The following is a 14,804-nucleotide window of genomic DNA, read 5'->3' as shown; positions in this document are numbered from 1 at the left end:
GCGCACAAGCCGGAGAGTCTAGGCTGAAATCCGTTTCCGATTTTTTTTGGAGGACCAAAAAAGAGACCGTGCTGTTTTCAATGCGCGCTTCTTGTAACTTGCTGACTCAGTTCAAGTCGAGCTAGCAAATTGGGTGACTCTTCAACGCGTCTAAACAAGTTTCATTTGCCACGGAGGGAAATGACAAAGCGGCATTAAGCGCCCATGTTATCATGGACATTAAATTGGTGTTTCCCCCCGAATGCTAAGCGGCGGGATATGATCATATCAGCGTCGGAGAAAGGCTCCGGCCATTGTTCGATGATTTTATCGAGGGCTACACACAGAGCGACTACGGCCATGACCCTCTCTGGTTTTCCTACAATGGCAATTGCATACACTAAGTACTAATTTTGCCGCGGTGCGAATGTGTGTGTGACTTACTGCCAAAATAGGCATGGGTGGCCAGCGATTCGGGTATGCCATAAGTGGTCATTGGAGGCCTGCAAATGACGCCACTGATACGGAACCCCATCCAAGACCCTAAGTCAGAACGGGCCCGGATTACCGGTATACCATGTTAGAATTTCTCGGGAATTACTTGTACTGGCCACGAACAACCATGTGATTGGCAGTCTCCGGCAACTCCCGGAGGCCGGTTGCGCGATTGTTGTTGCACGGACGTTTTCACTGTAGATTTCTTTCTTGGAGTCTACCTTGATGGACGCAGTCATGGATGGCTTAAAAGCTACTTCACTCTCCTCTCTCCTCAGTTGAACTGAGCGCTGATATGCCCCTGGTTTATTCTAAAATACCGTTCCTATGACCCACACTCGATTACCATCAATTAACCGCCATAACATGACATACGCACCTGATCTGCCAAGATCCCCATGTCAAAGATTACATACCTGCTCCGTACATCCAAAAAAATCGATAATATGACGAGCGCCGGGCACCAGCCACTGATCGAGCGACCTGGAAGCAGCGTAAGATGCATGTTGTCGTGCCGGGTCGGGAACAGTGCTTCAAAAACTTACAGCTAGTTTACGAATTCGATTCAATCCACCCCCGAGGCAGACCCTTACCGCTGTACATATTGGAATCGGACGCAACGTCGCCCCCAGCTTGCTCGGGCAAGTGACTGTCCAAGGTATGGGCGGGGATAATCATGATAATGGCTAACAAAAGCCGACTGCCGACGGCACCGCCGGCGACCCGGAGGATGGTTTGTCATCATATTATATCATACAACGATAAGCCATGTGCGGCTGTGCGGACGACGTTGTCATAGTAATGTTCATCACTGGTTCGCGCGCAACTTCGATTGAATAAATTCTATTGAGTAGTACTGTGAGCAAAGAAGTCGCCGTGCGAGATAATAAGATTGTGCATGTGGAGGTTGGATGTAGAATGAGATGGAAGTTGTTAGACTGACCATCCGATGGTTGGACGTGCGCGCGGAGCCGAGGTGTCAAGCGAGAGGTTGGAGAATAATGTGCAAAACAGGTTGGGTTATACCACCTGAGAAGTTCTGAACTTGAAGTTACAGACCCAAGGGCGGGCAGGCGGAACGGAAATGGGTGAGTGTCAATGAATGAATGCAAGCGAAGCGATATCACGGAGCCGAGGCCGGGGCCCCCGAGGTGAAACATGAAGTGTCAAACTATCAACCTAGCTATTCGAACAATGAAAATTCAACACGGAATCTTAACCAAATATTTTATCTACTCTTGTGCCTTAGATACACTCATTCCTAGCCCTGTGAGTACTAGTTCTGTCTGACAATATCGCTGGATCGGCTTTCAAAAGAAGGGTGTATTAGGCCACTCAATTCAAGTCTTACGACCATCGTCCATCACGCAGGTTAGTAATGTGTGCCGCAACAAAGCGCAGCTAGTAAGGGCGGGTATGTGCTTGTAGCTTCTCGGCTGGTCATCAAATGGACGCGATTGCTCCCATGCATGCGTCAGCGAATACTACAGTTTGCAAGCGAAGAATTCCAGGGACTCATGTTCAACCCAGAAATACCCCAAACTTCTTCCCATCCCAAAAACAAACAAACAAATCTCGAACAAAACCCTCTATCGTACCAGCGTATATCACGACTCAAATTTATACCAGTGTCCCCGGGCCCAACGCCCACATCAAAGGACATGTACGTCTTCTTACCAATGATCCGAATTATATGCATTTCCATGTTAGTAGTGGGTACCGTGTGCGTCTCCGGTCCTCATCCTCCGTCCTCCATTCCCCCCCCCCTCTTCGCCGGTTTTAATTCCCGAATCGGGGAAAGATTTGGAGGAAAAGCTTTCGGCAGCAACGATCCGTACACGCCCGTCAGCAACTCCACCGCCCGGACGAACGGAAGGGAAATAAAACAGCGAGTGTTCTAATGGATTCCCTCACTGGCACACGTAGAACGCGGGGGGGGGGGACATAGTATATTGAGATTGAGAAACAGTTTCTCAATGTCATGTCATGCGTTTGTTCCTGCGCGTCAGGGGACTGCTATAAGGCTAACCGTCGCGGGTTATAGAGGTCCATTCGAGTGTCGAGGGGAAACTTTTTCATGGGGGCTTGTACAGACCTGCTTATCTAGTAGTAAGCATCCCCAGCTGCAAAGGAGGGCACGTTTGTAGAATGGGACAATGCCATGGACATGGCCCGGGGGACATGGGGATTTCCCTTACCTTTTTTTTCTTGTTGTTGATAGAAATCATATATTTTACTAAGTACTCACTTACTATGGTATAAAGCCGTCGCGGAGCAGTGATGCCTAGTAGCACACTGGCACGCGAATTCCATGTGTTAATCGCTAGTGCTGGCACACGCGAGTAGTGAGTACTGTAGGTCAAGAACGGATCGCGCCCCCCGCGCCGGGAAAAGATAAGATGATTTGCAAATGAAGTTCGGATCCAAAGTAGATGAGCGAATTACCAGAGGAACAGTGTTCCTCCCGGAGTTGTTGTTGAGTGAGTGAGTGACCGTTCGAAGGGTCGTTCATGAATTAACTGAACTGGTAGTAAAAAGGCCTCTAAGGCTGCAAGGAGAAACAGGGGGGGGAGTGGTGGGATTTCGGGTAACGACGCGAAAGGAAGAGCGGCCAGGGACCGAAGTGTGAACAAGCAAGTATGTGCTATAATGTGCTTCGATCCAGAATGCATCTTCAAGTAATACTAGAATAGGAAAGCTGTTTTTTGATAGGCGCCCATGCAGGCACCGTGGTGCGGGACTCCCGCCCCATGGAAGAAAACGTTAATTAGCACATAATGTTGAATGTTGATCATACATGTATGTATCTTGCTCGCCAAGTCATATGGGGGGGCTGGAGCCCAGGAGAAATTTCCAGTTTGAAAATATCGTGATATCTGCACTGCACTATGTAGTAGTGTTATTATGTGCAATAAGAGTACTTTCATGCCATACGCATGTGAATACATGCACAGCATATGGTATGGACGCGGTAAGAATGGGCTTGGCGGGGCAACGGTATGATATAATATAACACACATTGGTATGACAAATCGTCTTGCTGCAACCTGCGCCTCCCGCGCGGGGGGAGAACTCGTTGGGAATCTAAAACATAGTCTGCATGCGATCAGGTTTGTTCCCAAAATTTTGAACAGTACATAAAAAAAAAAAATCGCGTACATAATTATGGGGTGGTTGTTGAACTAGGCGAACAAGCCTAGGCGAAAGAATCTCAGGGTCATTTACAGCGGGAAAAGGGAGATGGATGGGCGTCTCAGCCAGTGGAAGCTGTCGCCCGGAGTAATCACTTAGTATGTCGGCAATTGGGGGTTAATGAATTATATTATTGTATGCTGCGATACAGTATATCAATAGGACTATTGTATAGACAGGCTAGATCCCAGTTGTGTGGATGGGGTAGTGCCCGAGCAGTGATCCGGGTCAGCCAGCGGAATCGAGTATGGCGTGTTTACTAGAGCGCTCGGTTGATGTGGAGGGATATACAGAAGCGTGTGATGAGTGTGATGGGAGGAGTTGTGATGATCAGCGCGAAGCCACGGAAATCGAAGCTAGTTTGGTCGTTTGGTGGGAAAAGGGGAGAAGATGAATCATCTAAAGTCTAGGACACTAGAATATGGAATGAAACAAGATGGTTTCCATAGTCATGGGCAAGCGAGCGAGCGGTACAGCAAAGCGTCACCCGAAGTTTGAGCCTGGGAATGGAAATACCGCCAGAATTGATATTTCATTACGGATTATATTGAAAGCTTCCCGGGGAGGAACATGAGCGGTGGATCTTGGTAAGCCGTAGTGCCTCCGGGTGATGAGTCAGAGTCGCTTTGGAGGGAATGATCGTTAAGTTTTGCTGGACCTGTGCAAAAAGTGTATCATAGCGGATTCAAGCCGGAGGACGATCGATTGGGAGAGTTCAACAGCACCGGATGACGCAAAAGTGTATAGAAAGATAAGCGAAGAGAAGCGAAGAAGAAATAACCCAGTTTGGATTTGGGCTACCCGATATGTAGAAGGACCTAGCACAGTGTGACTGGTTGAGCCTGAGTATCACTCAATATTGCAGCATTTGGGCTACGGAGCACAAAACGCGACTTCAACGTTATCGAAAGGCTGTGTCCAACTTATGGAACTTGGATTACGCGCGTAAACACGCTGAGTAAGCTAATGTTGTTGAAGCGGGTCGTGGCTGTGTATCCCTTCGCTGTATTCAATGCGATAACGTAGGGCAGGTGACCAGGATTTCAGGATCGACATTCAGTCCGGAGGACATGGCCCGAAAGTTAAGCGCGAAAGGGAGAAGAATTTCAGAGTCGTAGAAGCATGTGTGTACTTTTCGGAAGTGACTCGATGGAGATCAGTTTCAACTTTCATTTCTTTTTTGGGTCGTTTTCCGTTTTGTTTTGTTGTTGTGCATGCGTGCGCGGGCGGCGGGCGGGCGAGGCTGGCGCAGTTGCAAATGATGGGGGTGTATTCCGAGTGAGTGGATGGACACAATGAAAACGGTGGGGAATTTAACGAGAAAAGTGAACACGATATTGTTAGCGGGAGCCAGGGAAGTGACTGAATGGGCTAAGGGCAGAAGTGAAGGCCGACGGCAGCTACTTAGTGACCTCTCTGCTAGCTCTAAGAATTCGGGCAGGTGTGTGTATAGGGAGATTTACAGTTATCGTACCCTGTAGATCGAAGAGAGCACATTGCGGGAATGTGCGCAGAATCCAGACTTTTCCTTTATGGAAATGCCGCGGAAGCTGGATTTTATTTGCTAAGAGCTGGATGTTAGGAAAGGGAGGGAAGAGCGGGCGGTCATTGGGTGCCGGGAAGAGTGTGAAGCCCTAAACGGTCGAGTGCGGTAGTTGTCCCACGTGTGACAGTGAGCGCTCAATCGCCACGTTATACGGCTCCATGATCAATTGTGTGCGCGTGGAATGGAATGTGAGAATGGGGACCCACTTTGGACATTTGCAGGTAACTCATGTGAGCATGAACAATGCCGAAATAGAACATTGGAAGGGGGAGAACGGAAAACGTTTTATAGACCGGATGAGAACATTGAATCATGAGAAGGGACCTGCCGAAGGGTGTTTGTGATTATTGAGAGTGCGGAATTACAGGATTACAAATTAGAGTTGAAGAGTGAATCGCAGTGGCGCACGTACATACGTGGAAGGGAGAAAAGTAAAGTAAGAAGACGCCGGGATGGATAGATTTGTCTTGGGGCAAGGCAAAGAATGTTCTGTCACAGCCTTCGGATCGGGAATGCCCTGTGGCTGCGCACGCTCGATGTGGAGGACAAATACATAACAAATATGTTTATTCAAAGCAGAATGTTACATAATATAAATTTTTCCTAGGTGAATTACCACCAGTTTGGGTTTCTATATATAATGGTCATGTCCCGACTGCTACTGTCGAACGGCAAGAATATCGTGGTATAATTACCTCCTTTCACTCACTTCCCTGGCGTCCCTCTCGTCCTCCCCTTCCATCTTTCCTTCCGCGGTAAATACTTTCCAAGAGGTGTAGTGACAACTCTTCGATCACAACATTGAATGCTCTCCTCCCACAAACCTCGACATCTGACTCCGTCTTCCATTCTCTCCTCCGCTTGTTCTACTTCCTCCTCATCTCTCAGCAGCGACGACCCTCTCATTCTTCTCGACTTTCCAATGTATAACCCTACTCATTCTCACTACGATGTGCACTATGATCCACAACCACAGCAACAACCAACGTCGTCGTATGACAATCCTGCTCCTGGTGCATACAGCATCCCAGGCTCTCATCCTCACCCTGCACATTTTGATGACCAGTTGATTGCTGCTCATACGCTTTTCAACGCTCAGCAGCCCCCCCAGCCTCAGTCGAGTCAACAGCAGCAGCAGCAGTTTGACACTCAGTCAATATCAGATGGTTCGGTACGTGAGCTTATCCATCGTTTTTGGGAAAAGCAGCATCCACTCACAAACTCGATCGCCCCCTCTTCTTCTTCTTTTTTTTTTTGACTGGCTATGACCGACATCTTACGGACTCGTTGCTTAACGCGCGCCTTCGCGGCGCATCTCTCCCCTGTTAACCCTATCTGTCTGTCATCTCCCGTTTTGTTCAACAGTATCACTCCGCGGGCTATCTGAGCGATAATAACTATCAACCACAACATCCCTTGCAGCACCCTTCCTCATATGATGGTTCTGCGTCCGCTTTACCTCCTCCCCCAACCACAACCTCTCACGACGCTAATGGCTGGCCTTACCAGGTCCCCCAGCAACAGCAACAGCCCCATCATCAGAATCCACACCAACTGTCACCAGATCCCCATACGCAATTCCGCACTCCAGGTTCAGATTGGGGTGGTTCATCTGAGGGACAATCTCCGTACTCTTTCTCGTCTTCTCTTCCAGATTTACAACCTATGCCCCCTTCTCATCCGTTCTACCAACCACAACCACTACTATCTTATCCGCCGCCACACACACAGGGACAACAAGGACAGCCACACGACCCATCCTCCGCATCCCCCTACTACGCAGACATTCATCGACCAGGTTCTCAGTCTTCGCTGTCTGGGTCGGTGTCACCCGCTAGCTTTCATGATCCGTTAAGTCCTGTGCCGATGCAGACTTTTCCCAGTGCGGCTGCGGGAGGAACGCCAGGTGCGGGTGGGGGATCCTCGAATTATCCCTCCCCGTATTCCGATGGCCAGATTCAAGGGAGTGGAGGGCCAACGCATTTGAATCAAGTCAGTTCGCAGCTATCCACGTTGAGGATTGAACAGCAACAGCAGCAGCAGCAGCAGCAACAGCATGGTCAACACGCTTCTACTTCAACGTCTGTCGTCCCTATGTCTGTACCCATCTCTGCTCAACCAGTGACGGGCTCGTATAATTTACCACCACCCGCTTCGCCAATGTCGCCTCAAGGATCGTCCAATCATTCTCATTCTCATTCCCATCGTTCGTACGATTCGTTCGAACTTGAGGCTCCTTCGTCACATCCTCATACGCCTTCCGTTCATTCTTCTACCCATCAATCACATCCCCATTCACAAGCGCAACCAGTACAAGCATCGCCCAGTACACATTCGCATTCCTCCTTGTCTCAACATTCACATCCCATAAATGGAGGAGCAGCATCCCGATCACGCCAGGCCCAAATGTCCATGTCCGAGGATTTATCCCATTCTCGTTCGACTCATTCTCATTCACATATGCATTCTCCTCGTTCCCATCATCATTCCCATTCGCATTCATCACGCTCACACCCTTATGCCCACTCAACCTCAACTACATCATCGCCTCATCCCCATCCTTCGGCCTCTGCCTCGAACTCAAACCCAAACTCTTCGACATCCCCTAGACATCCAATCGCCAACGCTACTTCGACCACAAACAACACCTCCGCCACATCCGCGTCCACCTCCAACAACAACTCCATGCCCACCATGTCGGCATCTGTTCCAATCCCCATCTCGATCTCAGCGAGTGGCAAACCCCTGATGCCTGGGACACCTACCCATCCTGATATACCTAGACCTGTTAATGTGCCTTCACCGGCCCCTGTCCCTGGGTTGATCAAGAAGAGTAGAGGGAGGCAGGTACCCAGTGTTGCTGGTGTCGGGGGGAAGGGCGAGGAGAGTAGAGAGAGAAGTGCAGATGTGGGAGGAGTTGGGCTTACGAGGAGTGGGAGTATTGGAAGGGGAGTAGGTGGGGGTGAGAGGGGGAGGGACGGAATGACAGGTGCAGCTATGAACATTTTGGCACTCGGTGGGACTGGGGGTGTCGGCACGAGTTTTGGCGTCGGTGGCGCTGGTGCTGGGAGCAAGATGGGGAGGGGGAGAGGGACGGGAGTTGCGCCGGGGAGTGTGGGGAATGGGAACACGATCGGGATGTTGAGTGGTGGTGGTGGCGTCAACGGTGTTAATGGAGCGAGAGGGACGTTCTTTGTTGATACGACGACCTCGAGCCTTGAAGCATGGGGGAGAGGGAACGGAATGCCAACGGATCCGTTATCTCGGTCAGTGAGAGCTTCGAATGCTCATGGAGCTATGGGAGTAGGAATGGGAATGGGAATGGGAGTTGATGTTGGTGTCATTGAGACGATAGACTCGTTCAATGCCGCTATGCGGAATCGTCATCCTCCCTCTCACCCCCACCCCCCGTCTGGTGGACTTGGCATCGACCTCAATGGTGCATCCAATAATGGCCATAATGGTGCAAATACCATTCCGCAGTCACAGGGGATCATGACAGGTGTGACGATCACAACGTCGGACACCGATATTCGTTCGAGACCGTTCGTCTGTGAGGTGGAGGCCTGTGGGAAAGCTTATATTCGGGCTGAACATCTGAAGAGGCACATCCGAAGCATACACACTAATGACAAACGTAAGTTTCGCAGATCCTTGTCTTTCGTTTTTTTTTTTCAAATGCTAATAATAATGATGATGATGGTGTGTTTAGCGTACGAATGCCCGTTTGCTGGATGTGGACGGGAGTTTAGTCGGTACGATAATTTGTGTCAGCATTATAGAGGTGTACATGGGCCTACAAGTGGTGGTATTGGCTTAAGTTCGGGGTCGGGGCCGGGGAGTGGCGGATCGAGAGGGAGGCAGCGGGATGGAGGAAAGTCGTAGTGCATCATCATTCCTTCGCAGTCCCCCCTCCCCTCCGTGTCATCACCCAGTTCCCCCCCCCCCCCCCAACTCCAGATGCATACACCTGTATCCCTCGCTCCGTCTAATTTCCTTCCACCCCCTCTTCTCCCTTCGAAGATGGATTCAACTAGTAGAACTTCTCCTTCGATCTCATCATCTATCTTATCTCGATTTTGGGAACCGTCTATATCGATATTTCCATTTTTCTCCTCCTTTCTTTCCAGTCGGGATTTTTCTTTCAATGTGGGTCAATTTTTGGGAAAAGGGGGAAGGTTGAGGCTAGCCACAAGACGATCTGGAATCTTGCAAAGCTTGAGCAAAACAGGGACTGGACCCTAACCTGGAACTAAAACTTCCCGGCGGTTCGGATTTGTCCTTCTCTCTTCTCTCGCCCTCTCTCTCCCTTTCACGTGCAAAGAGGAAGTTCTAGCCAGGATCTCCGCGGAGATCTGGACTTTTTTTGAAAACTGGGTTCCCGCTTGTGTCTTTAAATCCCGCTCTTCCACCTCCTTTGCCCCTTTGCGTCCCCGCATTCTGGTATACATTTGGAATCGCTTCCTCGCTGGCCCGATTTACATAGGATCCTTTTGCCTTAGCCTCTTAGGCACAAATACTCGCCGTTGATATTCTTCTCCCTCCCCCCCCGTAATGTTTTCCGCCACTTGATTTGTTGCAAGTTTCCCATTTATCGAGTATTCACTCGGAGACCGCGGTGATATCTGGTGGGTGATTTGATGGTTCGGGAGGGGGGTCCGGGGGTCTGATTACCGCTCCATTCACATCCTCATCGTTCACCACCGTCTTTCGCTGGTTACAACACTATTTCTTTCAAGACCGCCTTGATCCTAAACCTCGATCGTTGTATCGTTATACACATTTGCCTTTTTTTCCCTCTTCGCTCACTTCTTCGGTTCCATCCCCGCTCTTTGACTACTGCTAAAGTTCCCCCCTTCTGCCTCTCCAACTCTCGCTCGCCCTCCTGATCGGGACTGCTGCTTGCTTTTCGCTCTTCATTTTCCTTCCTCCCACTCTTACCTCGTTTCGTTTCATCTTTTTTTTTTCCCTTTCTTCTCCTTTGGGCCTACTGTACTCCCATGGTGTGAATGTGTGTTTGTAACGTACTGTATGCTTTCCTTATTTTCTGCGCGTCCCTTATCGACCCATTCTGTTTTTCTCCCCTCAAACTAGCCGTATGTTTCACCCATACTCAGTTCGGCCGACCGATCGACCGATTGATTCTTCCGTCTGGCTGTCAGGTCGTCTGCTCGCGCGTTTTGTTGTTTTTGTGCTTGATCTTTTTAGCTTGTTCGGCGCTTGATCCAAGAGACATGGAGGTGACAAGTAATCGTTTTTCTTTGTCGTTTTTTTTTAGTAGTTGTCTTGATGATATACACAGGTCTGCTGGTCTGAACTTTTTTTTCTGCTTCAAAAAATCCTCGGTTGCTGTTTCTTTCTCTTTTTTTTTTACTCCCTTTACTACTATAGCATGTCATATAGTCCAGTTGAATGCAACTGTATGATCATAAATGACCCCAAGTGTGTGGAATTACGGGGGTGTGAAGTTGCATGAAGGAGATTCACAATATAATGCGCAACGGCGGCATGCATATACGTAGCATACATATCAGTCCTTGATAATCTTTCGAGAGCCGGCACCTCCTATCTGGCTACCTGTTCGCGGTATATATTGCGTGTGCATGCAATGTGTAGGCATAAATTACCTCATGATACCGATCAACTAAGAGGACTAATTGTGCTGATCGGACAGCCCATTTTCTTCTTCGGTGTGTGTGCATGTGTAATCCAATGTTAAATGCATAGCTACTGCGCAACTCATGGTACTACCGCGCGCAGTGGCTGCGGTGCCAGTGGATGGACATGTATATGCATATTGTTGTAAGTGGAATAATCACGATTACGTGAACGAGTGTTCCCAGGCCTAAGGTGTTTTCCATTGATGTAGGGATTACGCGTGTGTGTGTGTGTGTGTGGCCCCAAATGTGGGGTGCGCGCGCGGTGTCGACGTCGGATCCTAAGCATCAAACTGAATTACGCCAATGCTGATGTTGATGCCAGGTCCGGCGTTACCCGTCGCAACAAGGCAAGTTTCATTACACCATTTTTGTCCCTTTTTTTAAAAACCATTGTAATATGCTTGATCCATCTATTGACACCGCGTGTTTGGGCGCTGTCTGATGGATTAACTTGATGCGGTCGAGTTTTGATCCTTAGCAACCTAGTAGCGGCCTCCACACATATATTGCACACAGCCAGGGAGACACCTATGAGTTTTTGTACGTGCACGTCCCGCGCCCAAGCCGTGACGATTACGCATCGGAACTAGGCGCGAGAGCGGCACCCGATCGCCGCGTGCCGAGTTGAAAAATGCAGAGGATGGTTTTCTGGAGTGTAAAGCGTCGAGTCATCTACTGTACATGAATGCGCGCAGTCGATTCCAGTTGATTGTGGGGTGTGGGATATGGTAACAAATCCAATCAGACGCTCCTTGGCCGGGTTTTCGTTAATTGTATGCACCGAGCGGGCCCGAACTGCTGTGTGAGTGGGAGAGTGGCGGGCAGATCGTCCTTGTGTGTATGTAAGGTCCGCTCCGTATCTCGGACTTGTTCTTGATTTGGATTAGAGTTTTTGTTTTTCTGAATTAGGTTGATACACTCAACGAAATGATCGTTACGTAGTACTGGTGTCCAGATCACGGAGAGTCACTGCATAATTGCTTGTTGCCCTGCCCGCGAGAGAATGCTCCCACATTAATCAATGCCCTCAAGCTAACCCCACGTGTGGGGGGTCGCGTGTGTTTGTGGGGTCGAAATATAATGTTTGCCGGAGGTTGTTTTTTTGAGATTTAAATATCCCAATAGTCTCCCTTTGATTACATGACTTGGCCTGTACCTATGGATTAATTTTTGCGCCATTTTCCACGAGGTGGAATTTGGTCGGGCATGGTTACCGAGCACACGAGTCAAGTTTTGCTTGTATCAATGGAGTTGTAATAAACCCACATCTCCACGGCAGACCCCCAGACCGAGTGCAGCGCCCCTCCGTCCACATGGCCACATGGAAAAAGGCGTTTAGCAAGGGCGGTGTTTCATGTGTTCGACCCCGGGCATTTGAGAATGTCGCGCAGAGCATAGCAATTACTACTCTATATATAATTTCGAAAGATCGGAATGGAGCTCTCCGGTACCGGTAAAGGACTATGGCTTGAATATCTTGGATACACACCTCGCCAGCACTCCAGTTCATTTCACCACCCCTATACCTCGTACCTACATGCATTCCTTGTGGGGTGAATAGATGAGTGGGAAGATCATGCGTGACCTAAGCCCCTACTGTAGCCGAATATAGCCGTGTGTTACCTCCTGCACTTCCCAATCATTCTGGGATCCCTCAGTCGATTCTGCTTGTCCCATTTGCGGCGATTCATGAGCCTCCTGAGTATCCCACCCACGATCGTATTGACTGTTTTGTTAGGAACTGAAGACACAAAGGGCGGCTCTTGACACAAATGGAAGGCAACTTCACCCACATTCAGATTGGCAGATGAATAACCCAAATGGGATTCCCACAATATTATCGCTGTTCAATCTTGAAATGGAAAGCATAGTCAAGAACCAGTGAATTATACGGCGAAAGATCGACCATATATAGTTGCATAAAGGCAACGACACGGCGAACCAGGAAACATCACTGTACATTACCGTGTGTGCGCATGGTGGGTACAATACCCGGAGCACATGTATGCGCATCATTGGAAAGTTCTAATTCCGTTCACTTAACCCATCCGTCACTCTTTTCGCTTCCCTTTGTATCGGATACGTACGGTTACTTATCCGTTGAAGGTGGTCACCGTGGAATGAGGGATCACGCGGAATACACTAGGACGAGCCTGAGTTCTGCCGGGCCATCGTTGAGCATGACCTATCAACGGAGATCCCCCTCCCAACACTCATACTCCATGCTTTGAATGACCTGTGCAACGCTGCGCGCATCGCACAGTTGCAGTTGCAGGGCCACAGTGACGCCTTTACCGTTTCCCTCAACGTGCAATTAGCCGCTTTATGTGAGGGAAATAGGTGGCGCCACTTGGGTATCCCATACTATGAGCTGATCTTGTTGCCTTTTTTTACATCTACAATCCGGTTGTGATCTCCCGGGGATGCTAGAAACTATATATATCCAGGAATTCAAGCACAATTCGGATTCGTATACGGTGCCTTTCACGTATGCATGCACCCATTGGATTGAAACAGGGCTAGGGATACTGTAGCCACCCCAATTCATCCATCTGGGACCTAGTTAGTGCTGTATACATACATGCATAGTATAGCGATCCATCGGTTGCGGCGATTGAGCAGATTGGGTGCTCTCAATCGCTTCTGCGGTGAAGGTCATGGAACACAACGAAGACCGCCGGGCTAGATAAATAAATTCCACGTCACTATCAAGTGTACCGCTAACGATCGCCAAGTCTACCATGGCTACACGAACGTGAATAGAGTAAGAAGTGAGGATCGTTCCATATGATATGAGGGAAGATAAGCGTTGTAGGTGATACAAGCTTCTCCACGCGAGCGCTAAGTTCCAACGGTCCCGAAGTGGTTGATATGTATTATGCACCAACAAAATAAGATGTGTTCTTGATCCATTTTGCCTTCGTTTATGATGATGTTCCGAAGCGAAATTTGCGCTGCACCCGTCGTCAATCACCCCTGCCGACGTAGTTCCAACTACCTTCTTCCGAAGTGTGATCTCATTCTACGTACTGAATGGCGCGGCTAAGGTTGATTCGATCTCCGGGGTTGACCGACAAATTCATGACCGCTGCCCCTGGCTCGATCTAGTGACAATTTCCGACTTGACAGATGTACCTGAGCTACAATCACTTCCCAGCTCCAGTTATATACTTAAACGAAATAACGACAATAGAAAAGAGGCAATTGTGCTTCTGGATTTTAGCTTCTATGCGCTGATTGCCGTGTGTGGTTGCCTGGTTCTTAAGTATTATAAGTTGTTGCGCTACGCGTCTTCATTCCCCGAAAACGAGGCTGCTCTGCGCGGTTGTTGCCGACTCCAAACTGAAAATGACCAGTTGGCGTTCCCACGGCAAACCTCGCCCGCAGAGCAAAAAAAAACACACACACACAAAACTTCACATTGCCATTGCAAAACAGCTGCCCAGTAGATGGGCTAACAGTTCTTAATGATCTCATTAACTGTATAGGATAAGAAGGGAGTGCCTAGTGAACATTAAACGACAGTAGCAGGTCCGCCATCATGTGCGCCACACACTTTCATTAGCCTGCTGCTGTTGTGGTGACGGCAATTGAAGAATGTGTGGTACCTGCCAGCCCCAGCAGGAACCAAGGGCACAAAGCAACAACACGGATTCGGCTGATCGGAATAGGAAGGCCATCGTTCCTTACTCTGTCTGTATCTAACCCAGAAAAACGATCGCCTATTAGTTATAATTAATTCCCAGGCCGGTTGAAATGAATTTACTTCCACTTCATCGTGAGCTGGATCTTCAATGACACTTCATCACTCAAACAGCCTCGGGCGCACATATCTGCAAAGTAGGGACTTCGGGATTAGAACGATCCCGAAATGGAACACAATGGTCATGAAGGGAATCATGCAGCGGCGCAGTGGGTACAATTGATATAGT

At 49.0% G+C, this 14,804-nt stretch overlaps 3 protein-coding genes across 3 annotated transcripts; 2 read left to right on the top strand and 1 right to left on the bottom strand.

The window, feature by feature from the left end:
- Nucleotides 1–177: 177 nt before the first annotated feature.
- Nucleotides 178–1,145, bottom strand: EI90DRAFT_3161289 (uncharacterized protein). The gene is made up of 5 exons (XM_039066270.1): nt 1,020–1,145; nt 854–957; nt 424–799; nt 325–358; nt 178–244 (listed from the first exon to the last, which is right to left on the bottom strand). Exon 3 carries the CDS (start codon nt 711–713, stop codon nt 528–530), a length of 186 nt encoding a protein of 61 aa, XP_038907614.1. The 5' UTR covers nt 714–799; nt 854–957; nt 1,020–1,145; the 3' UTR covers nt 178–244; nt 325–358; nt 424–527.
- A 1,739-nt stretch (nt 1,146–2,884) lies between these two features.
- On the top strand, nt 2,885–5,612 carry EI90DRAFT_3296063 (uncharacterized protein; the record flags this gene model as incomplete). The annotated part of the gene is made up of 10 exons (XM_039067464.1): nt 2,885–2,958; nt 3,006–3,111; nt 3,661–3,764; nt 3,818–3,893; nt 4,221–4,253; nt 4,337–4,494; nt 4,532–4,624; nt 4,693–4,790; nt 5,011–5,107; nt 5,148–5,612. The coding sequence occupies 10 exons, from the start codon at nt 2,885–2,887 to the stop codon at nt 5,302–5,304; spliced, it is 996 nt and encodes a 331-aa protein (XP_038907613.1). The 3' UTR covers nt 5,305–5,612.
- Nucleotides 5,613–7,960: 2,348 nt separating this feature from the next.
- Nucleotides 7,961–9,097, top strand: EI90DRAFT_2956713 (uncharacterized protein; the record flags this gene model as incomplete). Its single annotated transcript, XM_039055442.1, has 3 exons — nt 7,961–8,111; nt 8,715–8,849; nt 8,925–9,097. 3 exons carry the CDS (start codon nt 7,961–7,963, stop codon nt 9,095–9,097), a joined length of 459 nt encoding a protein of 152 aa, XP_038907612.1.
- Between the last annotated feature and the right edge of the window lie 5,707 nt (nt 9,098–14,804).

Source organism: Cantharellus anzutake (assembly GCF_015039405.1).
Source record: "Cantharellus anzutake strain C23 chromosome Unknown EI90scaffold_279, whole genome shotgun sequence".
In the NCBI taxonomy this organism is placed as follows: domain Eukaryota; kingdom Fungi; phylum Basidiomycota; class Agaricomycetes; order Cantharellales; family Hydnaceae; genus Cantharellus; species Cantharellus anzutake.
This window is presented reverse-complemented; position numbering and strand designations above follow the sequence as displayed.

What these genes read in the sequence shown, in the direction of transcription:
- EI90DRAFT_3161289 (XM_039066270.1), bottom strand. Translation starts at nt 713, where the DNA reads ATGACTGCGTCCATCAAGGTAGACTCCAAGAAAGAAATCTACAGTGAA.